General features: G+C 41.7%; 2 protein-coding genes across 3 annotated transcripts in view; both read left to right on the top strand.

Annotated features, from left to right (window-relative positions):
• Positions 1 to 910: 910 nt before the first annotated feature.
• On the top strand, positions 911 to 16,556 carry dgcr2 (DiGeorge syndrome critical region gene 2; the record flags this gene model as incomplete). 2 transcript variants are annotated; one of them, XM_079235478.1, is made up of 11 exons in its annotated part: positions 911 to 992; positions 7,157 to 7,189; positions 8,395 to 8,517; positions 10,520 to 10,606; positions 10,787 to 10,997; positions 11,586 to 11,662; positions 11,765 to 11,947; positions 12,042 to 12,245; positions 12,730 to 12,882; positions 13,806 to 14,042; positions 14,131 to 16,556. In XM_079235478.1, the coding sequence occupies 11 exons, from the start codon at positions 911 to 913 to the stop codon at positions 14,358 to 14,360; spliced, it is 1,620 nt and encodes a 539-aa protein (XP_079091604.1). In that variant the 3' UTR covers positions 14,361 to 16,556. The 2 variants fall into 2 exon arrangements, with proteins under 2 accessions (XP_079091604.1, XP_079091605.1); XM_079235479.1 differs by having other exon boundaries at positions 13,806 to 14,066; positions 14,176 to 16,556.
• Positions 16,546 to 19,503, top strand: part of car15 (carbonic anhydrase 15) — a gene marked incomplete at both ends in the record, with an annotated part of 3,287 nt that continues 329 nt past the window's right edge. Inside the window, 7 exons of the mRNA XM_079234962.1 lie at positions 16,546 to 16,681; positions 17,753 to 17,782; positions 18,536 to 18,712; positions 18,791 to 18,936; positions 19,038 to 19,130; positions 19,205 to 19,271; positions 19,361 to 19,503. The exon at positions 19,361 to 19,503 is cut by the window's right edge and continues 18 nt beyond it. Coding sequence (XP_079091088.1) covers positions 16,546 to 16,681; positions 17,753 to 17,782; positions 18,536 to 18,712; positions 18,791 to 18,936; positions 19,038 to 19,130; positions 19,205 to 19,271; positions 19,361 to 19,503 — 792 coding nt within the window. The remainder of the gene's footprint in view (positions 16,682 to 17,752; positions 17,783 to 18,535; positions 18,713 to 18,790; positions 18,937 to 19,037; positions 19,131 to 19,204; positions 19,272 to 19,360) is intronic.

Genomic DNA, 19,503 nt, shown 5'->3' with positions numbered 1-19,503 from the left:
TTTGACCCATGAGTTATCTCACAAGGTCAAATAGGTCAGACTGTCCCAGGCAGAGAAGGAAGACCATGAAATAAAGCCAATGATACAATAACATTCAGGGTAGAAATGCATATTTATGCAATTCACTACAACTATTTCCCAAATGAGAAAATACAATCTCATTTCATGACTGCTAAATTAAAATAGAATACATCTCTGCTTAACTGGATTGAATGGCTGAGAAGAGTTCACGAAAAATTGAGGTAAATTTTTCTGGTATATATTTTCTGGTATATAATTAGCTCTTTTTAATTGGTACAATCACACTTCATCAAAGTCAAACATGCGTAGCCAACTGAAAATAAACCACCCCGTGCGCCAGCAGCTCGCATTGTGCTGGATGATAAACTGCGCCAGTCTCCAGCGTGTGTCGATGCCATCCGCTCACTGATAATATTTTAGGTCGGATTCATCATAATAATCTCAACGCGGACACGCACGCACGCAAGCACGCACACACACACGCACACAGGTTCTCACTCTGGATAAAAGCGGCTTAACTCCGCCCCCGACGGCTCCTCCAGCTGACAGCCTGTGTCGAATGTTTGGGATTGTTGTGATGGGGGGGCGCGGCCATCTTGGATCTGCGGCGCTCCACACCGAGCAGGAGAGGACGGACGGACGCTGACGCCAGTTAGCTGACGTTAGCTGCTCGGCGAGATTAACCACAATCTGTGTCGCTGTGCGGTGCGACTATGCTTTATAGACGCACCTTGTTCCCCGTCAGCTGCCACTTTGAGTGCATAACATGGGTGTAAACTGTGTTCAGAGTTTAACGTTTTGACTCCGGAGAGGGCGGCGGCGGCGGCGCAGATCCTCGGTATATTTTGTAAAATTTCTGGATAGAGGAGTTACTATGAATGGAGGATAAATGTTGCCAAAGGCTGACAGCAGCAGTTTCGTCCTCTTCTCTCTCCTCTTCGTCCTCACGTTAACGGACCCACCACGGACAGGTAAATATATCCGAGTTGTTTTATTCCCGTGCGCTCGGCGTGAAAGAGAGAAACAGAGATTACAGCAGAAAGCGGCAGGTCAGGCGGAAAGGCCTGCTGGACAAACCGGGGACTCTGGTAGTTTTTTAAACCGCTTCCGTTCGACTGTTGGACAGTGTGCAGGACCGTCTTGCTGTCGCAACTGTGGCAGTACAAATGCATTTAAAAAGTGGGAAAATAAAAACCTCTTCTGCAATCATTAAACGACCAAATACTTCAAGATGTATACAGTCCACAAACCTATATATATATATATATATATATATATATATATATATATATATATATAACACATTTGTTTATTCTCCAGATAGCCCGTTGCCTCTCTTTCATAAGCTATTTTGACACTTGTTAATACAGCTGTATTGAGAAATTGTGTTATAAATATTTAACTTTACTCCTGTTTTAAAAGGTGGGTACCTTCGCAGGCAATTTAACCTCTGTGTGTGTGTCCGCTTGGACGAGGAGCTGGAAGGTGTATTTGAAATGCATGTCAGAGATTCATGCTCCTGCATCACAAAAGCAGCCTCTCATTGACTCATCGTCTAGCGACATACTCAAACATCCGAGTGTTAAACAACAAAGTAATGTAACTGTCATGACACTTTCCTGAAGAGGATTGTTGTGTTCAACGCAAACTACAGACACAATCTGATGTATTGAAAAACATACAAAATCCCTAATAAGCAAATGCATGGTGTACCTGTTTGTTTTCAATAATATAGCCACTTCCAATACATTATTGGCACACGATGGACAAAATTACAGTTTTTAAAGATCAAACAGGAAAAAAAATTCAAATGATTTGTCTCAATTGAAAGCCTGAACATGTGCTTTGATTGCAAACACTTGCATTGCCTTTCCTGGATTCCTTTAAGCAGCAAGAACATAAAAGCATCTTGTGGTTTCCTGTCGGTCTGATCTTGTGATCCTGACAAACGTTGGGATTTGGCTAAGATAGCTAGGATGCAATATGCTATAGTTTTAATATCCGCATTGGAAAAAAACAATTTTCTGGACTTCCACATAAGATTCAATCATACAGCAACATATAGCTTCCATGTGACAGTTTGCTCATACACACACCTTCTGAGACTGGTGACTGGTGACATCCTAGATTACCTGCTAGTGTTGAAAATCTGAATAGATATAGGCAGGGATGATTGTTCATAATGGATCAGCCTGCTCTGGGAGACCATGAACCATTGACTGTTATCTGCTGTTATCAGTTCAAGTCGTGAATAAACACGTTATTGTTTGGCTTGATAAAAAAGGAGTGCCTGGAAAAAAACACAGTACAAGCAACACTGCATACTTCTTATAGTTATTTTGTGTTTGGTTCGTGGGCAAATAGGAAGTTGATCTGCACTCAATTATAGAGTGTAATAAACTGTAATGATCATCTTGTCAAAAGGGAATTCAGTATTTATTCAACATCTTTTTGTTTACAATAACTTGAGGGAAAAGTGAAGGTTATCATCTTCCATATATCAGCGTTGGGTTTAATGTTTTTGAAAATAGTATTGGCCTCTGTTTGAAACCACTGCTAGCTGTTTGGGGATAGTGTGGCCTTCTACAGGGGGGGTCAAACTGTTATATCGTGTTTGGTACAGGCGTTGTCACAGAGGGTGTGTTTTTGTAGAGCGTGCTGGTGCACATCAATTGCATGCTTCCTAAAGCTTGATGCCCACATGACTTGGATTTAGGAATAATCTAGTTTGCTGGAACATAATTCAATTGAAAAAAGTTTGAGCTGTTGTGAGCATGAAACACTTTTCCTGTCACACAGGTAGAAGGCTTGAGCCATCTCACAGTGTCTTTAGGAATCTGACAGCATCTACTGCTGCTGGTAGCAAAGGAACATGCATCGTAAAATGAAATGGCCATTAAATGGCTCTTTGGTTAGCTTTATGGATATATGCCAGTGAGCCAGACAACATTAAAATGTCAACAATTTTAATGTAGTTGGGCTTTACATACTCTCCATCTGAAGGAAGATGAAACTTGTTGAAGGTGCTTTTAATTTGAATTATGATTAGAATCACTTCTACGGAAATAGATATGATCATATGCAACGCAGTGGCCTGGTGGTTAGCACACGTGCATGTCCTGTGGATGCTTCAGTTTGCTCGCACCCACACTACCAAGACATGCAAAATGTGATCAGGAGTACATTGTCCACCTGATTAATGTGACCATTTTCCCCCGTGTGCTTCCCAACAAAGCCTGCAGGAAGAGCACCAGGACTGGAAGCAAATTATACATAGTGGCCCATTGCCTTTGGGCCAAAAAATACTTTTTCCCAAAGACTTACTTTGGGGGAAACATCTGTAACTCAGCGGATACATTTTTGTTGTTGTTGACGTAAATCAACTTCCCAGTATGAACACTTGAACAGCTCTTATTAAAACATGAGGTCCTAAAAGTTGTAAAAGGCATTAATCCAGGGTTGTTGTGCTTCCTCTGTTCATGTGAATGAGCCCAATTAGAGGCAGAGCTGGGTAATGCTATACTTTTTAATGTTATACTAAGTCAAACTATTTTTGCTTCATGCTCGATTGAGCAGCTTTCATATGAATGGGACGCCGCCTCCAACGCTGCATTCAGTTCTGCTTAGTGTTGAATGAACCGTCTGTGCTACCCTGGCAGCTGGTTTATGACTATCTGTTCAACACAAAACAGTTGTCTGTAGTTTCATTTTTGAAAGACGTCATTTGTCCACATCATATGTTTTTATTCACCTGATTGCTCACTGACGAAGACTACAGTGGCGGTTTACAGTTAACTCGCAGTGAGCCGAATGGAGAAGACTTGAATTACAGCCACAGTGATTCTTTTTAAGTGAAGGTTTGAAATTGACTTGTGGAAAATCCTCTTGTTGTTGATGTGAGGGTAAGGGACATTATTATTTGTGTCCAAATATAAAGCTAGATGAGGCTTCCACTCACTGGTAAATTCATATGCGTTCTTAAAATCATCTTTTAGTAGAGTGCTATACAATATTTAATTATACCAACATTGTGTTTTATCCATTCATATCTGTGTACTTTCCAACTTACAACTGGAAGCAGTGATTTTGTTCAGGGACAACCTAGTAAGCAGTTGCTTACAGATAATGTACTCTGCTGTAAAACATCAAGGCGGTGTTCATTGGGTCAATGAAAAGCCATTAATACATATTTACCACATAATCATTGAGTCATTGGATTGAAATGGGAGAATAGTGATCCACAAATAAGGAAATTGTTAAATGTGTTGTTTTTGGCAGCCTTTTTCTCCTGAAACATCTTGCTTATGTTGTTGTCCCTTATTGTTAAGCTGTTGAAAGTGTGTGTGGAGGAAATGAGAATTTCAGAGATGGAAACACGTCGGAAAGCCAAGAGACTGTCTCGATATCCCACAAGCTGCCTGCAGATAGTTTTAGGTTATTGTATGCTCTAGGCCTGTAAAGATGATCCCTTTTATCCCTGTGACACTAGAAATAACCCTAGTCATAACACGTTCTCCTGTGTAAATGGTAAAACTCAGTGCTGCAGCTCTGTATTCAAGAGCAACTCTGTTTACCATTTTAAGTGTTGACCCAAAATTGCTTTTTGTTTATGTAGGCTGCTCATCTAATAGTTAGCAAACCAAACGGCTCTGGTTTTGAAAGAATTTGACCTGGTATTCACGTGGTATAAAGAAAATATATTGATTTTAAATGTGAGGTGGTATAAAGAAAGAAAGAAATTAATGTTTTTGTACCCACCCACTGCTTCTAACAGTGAGCCTCAGTGTTGATGTGAATCATCAGCGGCTGGAGATGATGCAGTGTGCACACAAGGCCAGTTCACTGTGCCGTTATACTTCAGTGGGACTGAGTTGGGACAGTCTTTATTGTATCTTCCTGTTGTTTATGTACGAGATGCAGAGGTTCTCTTGTCAGTGTTCACCCATTTGAAGACTTGAAATGGCAAAATCCAAAGCTTGTGAAAGAAATGGCCTCAAGAAGAGATGTTTTATGCCCTGCTTGCCCGCCCTCAGAACGGCTCCATTTGTCATGTATCAGTCATTAATACAGTTATTCCCTGGCAGATGCATTTCTGCATACAGCCACAAGATACAGTATGTGTGCATCATGCATGTCACATGTTCACTACGTGGTGAATAATTTCTGGCAATCGTCAAAAAAAGGAACCTCCAATGTGTGCTGTCAAATATCTCTGATGAAATGTCCCTCTTGACCAAGCAAGAAGGGGAAAAATGAGCTTTCAGGAAGCTGTTAACCACAGAAGATTCAGACACCCTGAAGTTCAGTTAATGTCGAAGGAAATGCACCTCAACGTTAAGCTGTTATAGATACAGGCTTTTTAAAAACTTGTACCGTCTGATAACCTAAAGTAGAATAGTCTACCGTTATCTGAATAAATTCTACTTTCGTTCCAGTAGCAGTTATCGGAAAAGAAAGAATGAATACGGATGTGTGCAGGCAGCAAGTCTTCATTCCAAGCCCGGGCTGCAGAAAGTACAAGCCAGACGTTTATTTTCTAGTCGTGAGCGCATGCAGATGCAGCTTAAAACTAGTCCACTATGTTTTAGATAAACAGTCCCCAGCTGGATTTGTGTTTTGTTTGTTCACTAGCTTCCCAGTAGGCTAACATGGCAAAGCAACATGTCTTATTGCAATACTGAAAAAATATGTAGACTATAAAAGTCCTTGGATGTCTTTTGTAGCGTCACCCTGCAGCCTCGTACAGTGTGAGTTTCATATTAGATCTATTTTCTCATAATTCTGTTATCTTGCAAGGCTTTTAAAATCTGATTGACTCTCGACTGTGAAAGCCAACAGCTCTTTTTACCTGGGCTATCATTCTGTATGCATTAATTATTAACATCACATTTGGGACACATGGTCTCTAATGTTATTCATCAATTTGACACATATTCGGACTTGATAGGATCGATGATGATGCATTCAGTCCCTGGAGACTGAGACGGATCTGTAATGCGTCTCAATCCACTTAGCATTAACTAAGACAAGTCTGCTGCGGGAGACACCTTTTAGGCAGAGTGAAGGCGATCTGCAATCGTGCATTAAGGTCGGCTTTTCAGGATTTGTTGACTTTTTTCAACTCTGGCCTTCAGTTGTTTTTTTCTCTTATTGTTTACAGCTGAAAATAGCATGGACTCTCTTTAAACATAGTCCAATGGGGAAATGGTTGAAGCCTTCAAAAAGTATATTTACTTTTTAAAAGACAGGATGCTCACAACATACCTGGTCTATATGTCATGCATGTGAAAAACAAAATACTTTTGAAATCATATTTGTATTAATCTTGTTCCATTTAGCTGTGTCTGAGCAGGATGTTGTGCAAAATGAAGTCAATAGGACCTGATAAGGCACGGTTTGTGCCCTTTGTTGTTAAAGTAGAGCAGAACAAGGTCACATCTGGTGTCATGTGAGATTCTTGTTTTTGAAAATATGATTTGTCATGCTATCTGAAGGTCTGAACAATTTGTCTTGTTAGGTTGTATTTGAACCAGGGAGAAGCTTCAGTTGAATTATTAGTTTCTTAAAACAAAACTATTGCACTATGATTGGAAATAGTGGGCAAGCCGTTATTTACATCTAGTTTGTAAATCATTCCTTTGTGGGACTTTGCCAGATGCTCATGTTTGTTTAGTTTTTGTAATATCCGGTTAATCAATAATTTGTGCAGCAGTCAGAACTGGCTGGTTTTGATCACTGTGTTAAAGCCGAGTGTCGGTTGTGGCTCTGTGTCTCATCAGAGCCGAACGTCTGGTCTGTGTGGGGTAAAGTCACCGGGGCCGTTTGGTCGCAGATGAAACAATAGTCACTTGAAATGGCTCCAATTCTTTTTCTCAGCAAAAATAGTCTTTCCCTGTTTGTCACCCGAGTGGGTGGTCGAGCTTCGTAGGTAAACAGATGGTGTGAAATGCCCTCTAATGGGCAAAACAACTGGGGAAATCACAGAGCACTAAGAAATGCCAGAGGATTGTTGACAGTATAAATAATAGATATCCTTATAGACAACATGGTGAGCGGCACAAACGGGATGAATATTGTCCCATAAAAGACAACACATTGAATCAGAGAGTCACTTTATTGTTTCTGTTTGTTTCAGGTCCGCGGCTAGCTCTGGCAAGATTATTGTCAGGTAAGCACGCAGTGTGTCTTTTTAGTGTAGTGCCTGTCTGATCTTCTTGTTAGAATATGTTCAGTTTGAACCACTGCTGACCGTTCAGTATTTTCAGATTGTAATAAAAAAGAAGCCTGAATCCCCTTATATATTAAATAATATTTTCTGAGGAGCTAATATAGTTTATGTTTTTACAACTTAATCAGTTGAAGTCTCTCGCATATGATCAACAACATTGCTGGGACGTGTTTGAGTTTGCTTATAGAGAGAGCAGTTATTTCATCACACGAGGAAGACATCTTTTAACCGCACATGACCCACTTAGCACAGAATGTTTTGCTGAAGGGCATAACCAAACAAACAAAAAGACACTAAGTGTATCTGCTGCAGGTCCAAGGCGACGTCTTTCCGTTGGCCCTAATAACTGTTACTTGGGCACATGCTTACAAAAGGCTTCCTCTTTTATTTTCACTGGTCTGTTGGTGGATTCACAAGCTTCTCTGGATGAGTATAAACATGTTGCGATGGGTTTTCTTTGCCAGTATCCTTTTTCTAAGTTTTATTTCAGCCTTTGCTCTCTCAGTATATTGCATCGGTGAGTGGGCTGACAGGAAGTGGGTGTAAAATGTACTGCGGATTTAGGTGCTTTGTCCACCGAAACGTTTTTTTCCTGAGGCCAGCGTTCTGCTTCTTTTCTTTGCAATGGGATCACACGGCATTGTAGCATTTACGATATGCTACAAACACTATTAGCGTGGCATGGTTTTGCGCGTCTATTCTGCGTTGCTCGTTTGGTGTTTCAGCCTTTCCCTTCCAGAGAAAGTAGCTTGTGCCGACATTTTTACTTCTGCGAATATTCTGTCTCATAGCAACCAAAGCGTCTTAGCTGGAAAAAATCGTTGCGTCTCCAAAGTGCTCCTAGATGGGCTTTTTGAGGAGAACACCTGTTGTTTACAGCTGGGGAGAAAACACTTTGGCCCAAAGTTCATCCCACTGGTGCAGTGATGGTGCCGCTCCTATTTGACTGTGATTTGCACCCAGAAGGAAGAACATTGAAAATTTGTTTGTGTGGTCTACCCCCCTAAATTCACCCCATCACCATGTAAGATCGCTTATTTTATTAAAAGCGTGACCTGCTTCACTTCTGCTAGATGCAGGACTTGTTTAGAAAAGGCTCAGTCACATGCCGGTCTGACCACAGGAACTCCTCTCTTGTATTTCAGAGCAGCGCTGCAGCCCTGAGCAGTTCGCCTGCCGCAGTGGGAAGATGCAGTGTATCCCCATGTCCTGGCAGTGTGACGGCTGGACAGCATGTGAGGACAAGAGTGACGAGATGGACTGTCCCCGTGAGTATAGCTCTCCTAAGCCCTCTTACACCCACTATGTTACCTAACACCCATAACATGATTGCTTTCTGGAAAGAGTAGCAACAGTTTTCCCACTTGGAAAGCTGGACGGCTCCAAATTCAGGTATGAATGTACCCAGAATGCCTTAGGGACGCACTGGGATCTAATCATGCGACATCCAGAGATGTTCAGTGATGCATGTGGACCACATATGAGCAGAAGTAGCCTGTTGTGTGAGCGCAAATGCCTGTACCGAAGGACGACCCAGTCACATTTGTTGTGTTTCAAAGCCCCTCCCCCCCCGACACATTTCAACCTGACTTCCTTTTATCAAGCAGAGCAGGTTTAAAATCCTAATCCACCACGGGGATTCTAAAATCAAGACTAGCAGATCTGGACTGACCGATTGCAGGACGAGGCAGAGTTGAACTCTTGAGTGGCTGCACATGTGTCTCTGTTTTTGTTTACTGCTCGCTGATCTCTTCAACGCTGCATGGATGTTGCAGTGCTAAGCCTTTTGACCGAAATCCCATTGTTTTCCCCCCTTAAATCCAGAGAGACCTTATCCCCAGATCTCTGACCGCATAATAGGAATTACTGAGGATTGAGTCCAGCATGTGACCTCCACACAGCAGTATGCCTTTAGGTTGCCGCTGTAGGCCTGGAACAACACTGTCAACTGCTGCAGTTTTTTAACACAAGTCTATTAATTTCTTAGTAAAAACACTTAATTTATCAAACATGCAATAAAAGCATGAATTGATCAACTTTTTTTTGTTTTCTTTGTTTATTCATCCATGAAAGGTACATAAACAAATGCATACCCTGTATATTCTGCATTAGTTGCACATTACCTTTGTGCTGAGTAACTGTGGTTTCATAGAGGAAGGCAAGAAAAAGCCAAACAATGCTCGCACATGTCTCAGCGAGGGCTTATTGTCTGATAAATCAACAGCGCGCATGGAAATCAATGGTCTTGTTGGGGATTAGCTCTTTGTTGAATAACATGTGGAGGTGGAGCGATCCCTCACACTAATTCCAGCCAGACAAATACCAGGGTAGACCTTGAACCTTGTAACTTCAATGCAGGTTAAATGGGAAAAATATAGTTTATCGACATCCAGTTGGCAACAAGCACACTGCAGACTGATGTCAGCGAGGCTGCAAACAAAAGACCTGTTATATTTAATAGTATTTTGAGAAGATGGAGAAAGTAAAGTAGAAATAATTACAGTAAAATCAAAGACATCATTTTTGTGTCACTGTAAAAATGTTATAATGTCTATGTTTCCCCTTTTTTGGGCAGCTGGACTTCCTGTTGAGTATTCAATACTGTAAACTGAGAAACTATTGAAGTTTTGTCATTTCTAATAAGACTCCTAAGAGGATTAGTTACAATAATTGGAGATTTATCCTGACGACAGTCAAACCTCAGTCTCCTGAGATTGTCTCCTTTATGATTTTAGATTTGATTCACTGTGATACTTCCTAGAGAATACAATCTGCACTGTTTTAATGTTAATAAAGTAAGGTTTCGGTTCTGCCTTTATCTTCCTCAAATCTGTATTGACGTTTTTGATATTTTGTGAGTTGACGTTGGTTCTTAAAACACAAGCGTCACGTATTTTTTTTTCTCAAGAAATAAGGAGGAAATGCTGAACAGAAGCTCTAAAGTAAATTAAAAGCTAGAAAAGAGAAGTGTACTTTAAGAAGTACCAGAATTAGTCTGTACACTCTGTGGACATTTCTGAATATATTAACTTGTATAGTATTATTTTTACACAAAAAAGGCCTTAGCTCACACATACTACTAGAGTAGACCGTGGATGTAGCAGACAGAGTTGTTTATCTATCCGGCTATTGGACCAATGAAATGCCTTGTTCATTACACCACAGGCCTTTAACAGGTCACACAACACTAAAATAGTGTTATTTTTCTTTGACAAATAAAGTCTGTAAATACTTGTCCACATGTGTTGACCCTGAGTCATTTCTTTGCAGCTATAAAGGAGGAGAGGTTTCGTTTTGACAACGGATACGACCAGGTAGAAGACGTCATTGGTGTGGCTCAGCCTGTGCGCTTCAACAGTGAGCATCTCCTGTTAACTGTCTTTGATCATGTTGTTGTGGAATCTGCAATCCACACATATTAGAAATCACTCATATATTGATTGTTTATTACTGTCAAATGTCTTGACAAACATACTTCTGATCATGAGTGTGCTGCTTTTCTCAAACACCATGTTAAAGTTTATTTTCCGTCCCTAGAGAAATGCCCCAGCGGGTGGCACCACTACGAGAAGACGTCCAGCTGCTACAAAGTGTACCTGAGGAACGAGAACTACTGGCAGGCTGTCGATACGTGTCAGAAAGTCAACGGCTCGTTGGCTACTTTTGTCACCAATGAGGAGCTGCAGTTCATACTGAAGATCGAGGTGGATTTCGATGACAAAGTCTGTGAGCGCAGAGACCAGTGCAAGTGAGTTTTGACTTTACTGTGTCATTAAAACGTATCGGTCAAAGCCTGTGATTGTAGGTTGCTACAAGAGCTTCACTTAACGGATAGTATTCGTGTTTAGTCAGAGTTTTGAGTTTCTACAGTCTTTACCAGTTAAGAGCTTGACTTCAGTTCGTGTGTAGTTTGCAATTTCTGGTCAAAGACAAATACAGACAAACGGGCCAGTTCAACTCAGGTCAGTTCAACTGGCTGTACATGCATGAATACATTACTGGCTGTACATGCATGAATACATTACTGGCTATACATGCATGATTACATTAATTCACAGCCTCGAGGTTAAATCCTTTTAAGTTTCAAGTGAACTTTTCTGACACATTGAAATCATACATTGCCCTTTTTTTTGTTTTCATGAAACAAGTATAATACAGTACAAATATACAGTTCAGTGTGTTTCAGCAGAGGTGGGGGAGTGATGGTGCTCCGTCATTGCAGGCCATCTAGTGGCCATATAAAGTGCTCAATACTGGTTTATGCAGAAACCATGAAGTGGAATTTGATGAAGTACATTTAAACATTGTAGTTATTAGAATTATTTTTTTTTTTAAGGTTTTGGGTGGGCTACCAGTATGTGATCACCAATCAGAACCACTCTCTGGAGGGCCGCTGGGAGGTCGCATACAAAGGTACAAACTTTTTCTGCTCTTTTTTTAAATACTAGAAATCCAGCTACTGTTCCGTAACATGATTATTGTAATGCTTAAAAATGTGTTTTTCTTTCTCAACAGGGTCCATGCAGGTGTTTCTACCACCTGAGGGTCTGACCAACTTCGGGGAGGCGTCTCCCACCCAGGACAACGTCTTCTGTGCCCAGCTGCAGCGCTTTCAGATCAAAAGCATGAATGAACGAGGCCTTCACAGCTGGCATGCTGAGAACTGCTACAAGAAGTTCCCGTTTCTCTGCAAGAGGAGTACGTGCGCATGCTGTCTTTTCCATCAGAAAAGTAGAGAATTAGTTTGGTCATGTCATGTTTATTTTGGATAATGTCTTTTTTTCCCTGACAGGACAAACATGTGTGGACATAAAAGACAACGTGGTAAACGAAGGCTACTACTTCACTCCCAAGGGGGACGACCCGTGTCTGAGCTGCACGTGTCACGACGGCGAGCCTGAGATGTGTGTGGCTGCGTTGTGCGAGCGTCCGCAAGGCTGCAAGCACTTCCGCAAGGATCCCAAAGAGTGCTGCAAGTTCACCTGCCTGGACCCAGGTACTGCCTCGTGAACAGAAAACACACACCTTAAGTATTCATTTACTCACAAGTCTTCAGTGTCTAGAGTATTTGATCTATCGCAGCATGTGGTAATCTTTCAGACTCTTTTCACTACAGGTTATTCTTTTACACTGTGTGCAAGAGATATTCAACATAAAATGTTTTTTAACATTTTTAATTCAGTTAAAAAAGTAATCTTCTGTCGACTCTAGTACAACATTTTATGTTGGATATTTCTTGCACACGGTGCAAAACAAAATGTTGTAGAGTAGACAGAAGATGCAAACATTTTTTACTGATGTGACTTTTTTTTTTTTTTTTTTTTTTTTTTTTAACTGGATTTAAAATGTTAAATAACATTTTGTTTTCAAATGGTTTAATCTTCTTAAATGAAAAATTCGGATCTCATACTCTGGAGCTCCAATGAGATCCCAGCTCGTGATACTCGTATTTTGTCGGTTTTCTTTTCCTTTTTCCCCAGATGGAAACAGTCTGTTTGACTCGATGGCCAGTGGGATGAGACTGATCGTCAGCTGCATCTCGTCCTTCCTCATCCTCTCTCTGCTGCTCTTCATGGTGCACAGACTCCGTCAGCGGAGACGCGAACGCATCGAAACTCTGATTGGAGGAAACTGTGAGCATTGAACACATCAGTCATGAAATTTAAGGCTTTCTCATCTAAAAGTTTCTCGGATAATTCTATTCAACACATGAGTCTTTGTTTAAAGTTAAATTCAAGTGCTGCGGTACACAAAGCTTTAGTTCAAAATTGTTATTTCTTTGTCCACTAGAAAAACGCAACATTTTAGGAGGACTTGCACGATAATGGCGCACCACGTGATCAACATGCAACGCAACACATTTATTTGTTTCCAATCATATTTGTATTTCTGCTATACTTTGGTAATAAATAGACAATATACTGAAATAAAAACGTGCTGTTTTTATTTTAAAGGAAAAAGTCACAAAGTGCTGCCTTAAGAGAAAAACATAATTAATTGAAATAGTGCTTTTTAAAACGATGGCACCAAATAATACATTGTGCAGTCGAGTCTTATGGGCTACTCCTATAAAGGTACTTTATAACTGATCGAACTGCGATGATGTGTGAATTTCTTTATTTAAATCTTTTCTTAAGACTCTTTTCTTTCTTGTGGCTTTTTCTTCACTGATGGTATTTGTTGATATTTTATTGTAAAACACTTTGTTACTTTGTTCTTGAGAGGTGCTATGTAAATATTTATATACCTATTTATTTCTCCTCTACCGTGCACTGGGGCTACACTAGTCATGGCTATATCCTGTTATGAAAGTTATGAAACTGTCTCTAAAAACAGTCACAAAATTTGACTAAATAGTTGTAGTGGTGTTAACCCCCGAAGGCCTGTTGGTGAACTATGGCAACCAACACTCTTTACACCGTGCTCTTCGTAAACAGTCTTTTGATTATTTTGAATATTTCTATAAAGATTGAGTCACATAAAATCCTCTCCTTTTTCTTGGTAGTGAAATTGGTAGTTGATTCACATCCTACTGTGTTTGTCTGCTTCTGCTCAGTGCACCACTTTAACCTTGGAAGACGAGTCCCGGGCTTCGACTACGGCCCGGACGCCTTCGGCACCGGCCTCACTCCCCTGCATCTGTCTGATGATGGAGAGGGAGGAGCTTTCCATTTCCAAGAGCCTCCCCCGCCGTACGCAGCCTATAAGTACCCCGACATCCAGCATCCTGACGACCCCCCTCCTCCGTACGAAGCCTCCATCAACCCAGACAGCCTCCTCTATGTGGACCTTGGTAGGCGCAGAGCCTGTTGCTCATGTATCTCATCGGGTGCAGAGTGTTAAGCCCTCGACTTCATTTCCTCTCTTTTTGTTACCTGCAGGACACGGGGTTTCCATATTGCCGAGCCAGATGAACGCCATGGTAGATGGGCTCCAGACGGCTATTCCCAACGCCTCTGGGCCCGTGACGGACTCGGTCCCGCCCTCTCAGGAGAGGGAGGACTCCATAGACAGCAGCACCCTGCTGGTGGGGCCCGACACCCCGACAGATGGCCACGCCCCTGCTTCCATCCACGCAGACTGCGCCTCCTCCCTCAGCACCGTCGTATAGGACCGTGGACGGACGGCAGGGAGCTGCACCCGGACGTGACCTGCTGGTGGAGGACGGTCATGAGTGCGTTCTGCGCCGGGACGGGACGCAGCAGACTGTGGTGTCATTTATCAAAACGCTGACTGTGGGGAGGGTTCGGGTTTGTGCAGACACGACGGAAGCCTGTTTCTGTGACGTGCGAGGATGCCCTCTTTCTAAAGACTCTACTGCAGTCGGCCTTCTGAGTGGTTTTTGTTTTTTTCTTCTTATTTTTTTAAACAGAGAGGACTGTTTCTATACAGAGGAAAACAACTTTCACTTTTAGCATCGACTGAGCAAAGCTTTTGAAACATCTCAGAGTTGGCCCGATTGGTCCAGAGGCCCTAATGTAAATACCCCTTCAGGTCTGTGCCGGTCAAATTTGTTATACTTGTGCGTCCCACTCCAGCACAAGAATGACAGACGGACAGTGAAGTCAGCTAATGTTTCTGTGCGTTTCTGTTTGCATCTTAATGTCCAAACGGACGTATCTGTGTCGATCCAACGGTCTCAAGGCTACAATAATGTTCTCATCAGCTCTGTCCAATGCGGCATGTCCCACTTCTCGATTTCTACTCGCTCATAGAATCTACTGTCCCCTCCCTTTCTTATTAGTCTGATACATGAAGCTGTCTTCCAGGTTTATAGCGCGTATTTGCAGCAAAAGTTTTGTAATTAAGAGGTTTAACCTTGCTAGAGGGTACGGTTAGTTTCCTGCTATAGTGGTTTTTATTGGGTAATGCTGACACGCGGCATTATGTATCAAGGAATGTTGTGGTACGGATAAATATCTGAGTTTGTTATCGTGTTCTTTTTGATGATAATTTATGACTGCAGGCTGTAATCTTGATTGTTTTATCGTGAGATAGACACAGTCTGAACTCCCCAGTGATCGGCGAGCGTAAGCGATGAAGCTTTTTCGAGTGTACATGTGAAGATTAGGGACGATATCCTGTCATTAAATTTGAGAAAATCAATTTATTTAAGATTGCTGTTCCAATCATGAAGCGGCTTAATCATGCAAACGGCCCCATTTGTTGTTCCTTAATCATCAACTCTTGGCAGCATAGTTGTGTATTTGCAAACTGAACCATATTTAGGGATTCAAAAACTCAGTGTTTTGCTTGCTCATCCCTCAAATTAATCAGGGTTTGTTTGTTTTTTGTTTTTACAAAGTAATTTTTTCAATGTCCCATTTGGATGCTGCCCCTCCATTTCTGATGTGTTTGTATGTGTGTGGTACTTCACGCGATACATCCGTTGTCTCAGTTATTGAGGTTGATTTCAGCTTCCGATGAAGATCACTGACTGTAGCTGTGTCTATTTCTGTTTGGTGTTAATGGGTTTGTTAACGTCCTTGTTTCTCAGTGGGATTGCAGTAAAAAAAAAAGAGAGGAAAATTGTAATAAAAAAATACTGTATATTTGGAACTTGTTAGACCCATTTTATGACGACAATCGTTTGACTCACTCAAGGATGAATTTAAACATTTTGAGGAAGTTGGATCAGTCGACCCACAACCACCAGCATTCAAACGCTATTTTGATCTCAAGAAAACCAGCTGTAAACGTGTCTGAACGAACTCATGTTGGAGTTTACTGTACAAAACATATTCTTCCCCATTTTTTTTAATTTTTAATTTGGGGGGCATTGATAATCCACAGTGGATTATCCCAGAAAGAAAATCTCATGAATTGTGATTTAAAAAGGTGTGTGTGTGAGAGAGAGAGGGAAGGTGTTCTGTTTTAGATTTTTATTTTTCATCAAAGTGGTTTGATTTTATCTTTCAGTCTGCTTTTTGGAGCTGCATTGCATGTTTTTATTTTTTTGGGCATGCTGAGAGATTTTTCTTTTAATGGAAACATTTTTAGCTCAACAGTGTCCTGTACAGTCGACTCGCATAGTTTAACATCTGTGTGCACCAGAAACCTGCCCATGACCCAAACAGCTGCATTCATGCTGTAGTTTCTGTGCTATACTGGTGGTGTGAGAACTCATTTTATTGGATTTTATTTGTTTCATGTATAATACGACAAATGCTACATGTCATTGTCTTTTATTTCATAGCCTTTAAATTAAAAAAAGAAAAGTGCTTAATTTGCAGGGAGGGCTTGTGTTTTTTCCTGAGGTAGATGTACATCTAATCAAATGCCAAATAAATTGCACCATGAAGGACGACTCATGCGTCAGTGGGTACGAACAACAGCATCATACGGAACTCTTATCAATCACGACTTTTAGCCGCTCGGTGAGTCCTGCAGGAAAGTCCTCCGTCTGCAACGGCCAAATGTCAGAGGATTTAGGTGGGATGCTGGGGAAATCCCCAGGACAGTGAGATGGAGGCTGTGGGATAAATTCAATCCACGGCAATCAAAAGATTCAAATAATTTAAAGAAAGCGGATATATCGCACCTTGCGGTGACTCATAAGGCAGCGGGCGGAGCAGAGACAGCGATACCCGGCCGGAGAGCATTGTGGCGGAAGAAAAGAGGCTTTGTTCAGGCGGGCCGAGTAGTGACGGACTCGCATGATCTATTGCTAAGTGGAAGAGACGCTCAACGCCGTTAAGAGCATTTTGTGACATCACTTAGAAACCTTTCCCACATATCAAGAGTTGTTATCAAGGTGCTGATAATTGGCAACTTAAGAACAATGTTATGTGTGACATATTTCAATATCAAGTTTTTAGAAATAACTATTTCAGGTGGATCTCATGTTCAGGACATTGATATGAATGCATTACGGACTTTCCTAACATGTCAAGTACATTTATATTTGAATCAGGAGGTCCTTTAGGCGCTTTAATATCATAAAATGTTATTTCACACAGTGATTGGAGGGATTTCTATTCTTATAATTTGAATGTTTTGTTTCCACATTATTTTAAACCATTTCTACAGCCTCCTCATATGAAACCATATATATTCTAATTCAGCGTGCCACTCGTCCACTGACTTTCCCGTGGGATGAATAGGTTTTGTTACTGGTCACTGGGCATCTCTGCTGGCAGCAGTGGCAGAGGAGGAGGGGGTGAAGCTGTCCTGCATCAATGAGCCTGTTGATCAGGAAAGACCACTAGACTGGTAATGACACGCTTCACCGATCAGACCCGGAGAAAATAAAACTCCGCTTTCACCCCCGTTCCCATTTAAGCAGGACGTCCGCACCGACCTTCAGTCTACCTCAGATACCGACACCTGTCAGGAGTCTCCGGGCTGCAGGATCCGACAATGGTTTGGGCTGCTGCTCTCGTCATGATTTTTCTTTCATTTGTTAATCCAGGTGAGGGTCCTGTAGCCTAGATTCATAATGTGTGATTCTAAATTTAATGAAAAATAATGCTTGCCAACATTTTTGCTGTGTTTATATTTCAGAGGACTACTGTTACGATGAGCCGCGCTGTGGTGAGTAACCTATGAACTACTTTTACTACGACTTAAAGGATATGATCTCTCAATAAAGAGTTAGCGGCACTATGTCCCCACTCGTTGGTGAATAATTTACTGGCCAATATAGGAGATATTATTCAACTGTAATAACCCATGATTGTATACGATTAAAGTTCTGTTAGTATCATTATGTGTATACTGTGTAGCTGTTCTTCCTTGGTGACCCTTAAAGTGAAGCAGTGTCTTCTTGCAAACCACCCGGTTCAATTTGTCTTTGAGAAGATTTTCTCCTCTAAACCTCTCAGATTGTGTCATCTGAATAACTGTTTGGAGCTCCAGAAGAAAAAAGCAAAGATGCAAGAAAAAAAGAAGGAATGTAAACGTTTGCTACTAAATGGAACTTGAGATCAGATCTTTCTCATCTCAAGAAATAACTCGGCCTTAATCTTTTATGCCAACATGGATGAGAAGTGCTTAAAGTCGTAAAGTAAACTCAATCTGATGAGGAAGATTGTAGGAGTTGATCAAAAGCTCCAGAATAGCTGTACAATATTGTCCTGTCTCGTACTGTTTCAGAGGTCAAGAATGAAACCTACAGATTCAATGTTGTATGTGTTTTTATTTCCAAAACTGTTCACTCAGAGAGCCCTGCACAAAAAAAATCCAATGTGTCTGGACTGTTGGTCTAAGCACAAATAGAAAAAAAAGAGAAGAAAAAAACCTTGAACCTTGATATGAGGAGTTATGTGGTTCCCTCACCATCCTCAGATCCTTACACATGGGGAGACATGTTCCCGTCTTGTCACCCTTTACTTGAAGAGCATCACTCTCCCATCAATCTGGACCACCAGATGACCCGGAACGCGTCTCTGGGATCTTTACACCTGGAGGGCTTCGATGAGATCCAAACGGGTCACTGGACCGTTAAAAACGACGGGCACTCTGGTGAATACTGCAAAGACACTGTCATGAACATGCATATTAATGTGTTGGCGATTACACGTTTCCCGTTGCTTCTCTCAGTCGTGCTGCAGGTCGGCAACGGCATGTCGGTGAGCGGTGGAGGTCTTCCAGATGTGTACCACACCGTCCAGCTGCACTTCCACTGGGGAGGCCCGGCCACCAACGGGTCAGAGCACACGGTGGACAGACGCAGATACCCGATGGAGGTACAGTAAGTAGACGAGCTCTACACTGTCACCCAGCGACTGGTGCAGCAGGCGGGTGCAGTGCAGCCTTCCCTTTAATGTCTGTTTGCATTTACCTCTAGATGCACATCGTCAACATGAAGTCCATCCATCCCAACATGACGGCGGCCTTGAACGATCCAACAGGACTTGCTGTGCTCGGATTCTTTCTGGATGTCAGTTGAATTAAACTTGTTCTATATATTCAAGCATCCTAGAATACACATCCTTATGTCCGGCTTTCTTTCAGGTTGTCTACGCAGACAATGTGCACTTTGGACTCATCTCACAAAAGCTGTCCTCTGTCGCTTATAAAGGTGAGAGGAACGCTAGACAATTCCCTCCCGCCGGATGTGTCTAGTGTTTGTAGCTCTGTTCTCATCACGGCTGTTCGTCCTCTTTCAAGGCCAAACTACTCAAATTAAGCCATTCCCGCTGATGAACCTTCTGCCGAAGCACAACATGAGTCAGTATTACCGTTATTCCGGCAGTCTCACCACGCCTCCGTGTTCTCAAGTGGTTGTGTGGACTCTGTATGAAGTTCCCATC

This window comes from Taurulus bubalis (assembly GCF_910589615.1).
Source record: "Taurulus bubalis genome assembly, chromosome: 19".
NCBI classification, from domain to species: Eukaryota; Metazoa; Chordata; class Actinopteri; order Perciformes; family Cottidae; genus Taurulus; species Taurulus bubalis.
Note: the sequence above shows the minus strand (reverse complement) of the source record. Positions and strands in the feature narration are given on the sequence as shown.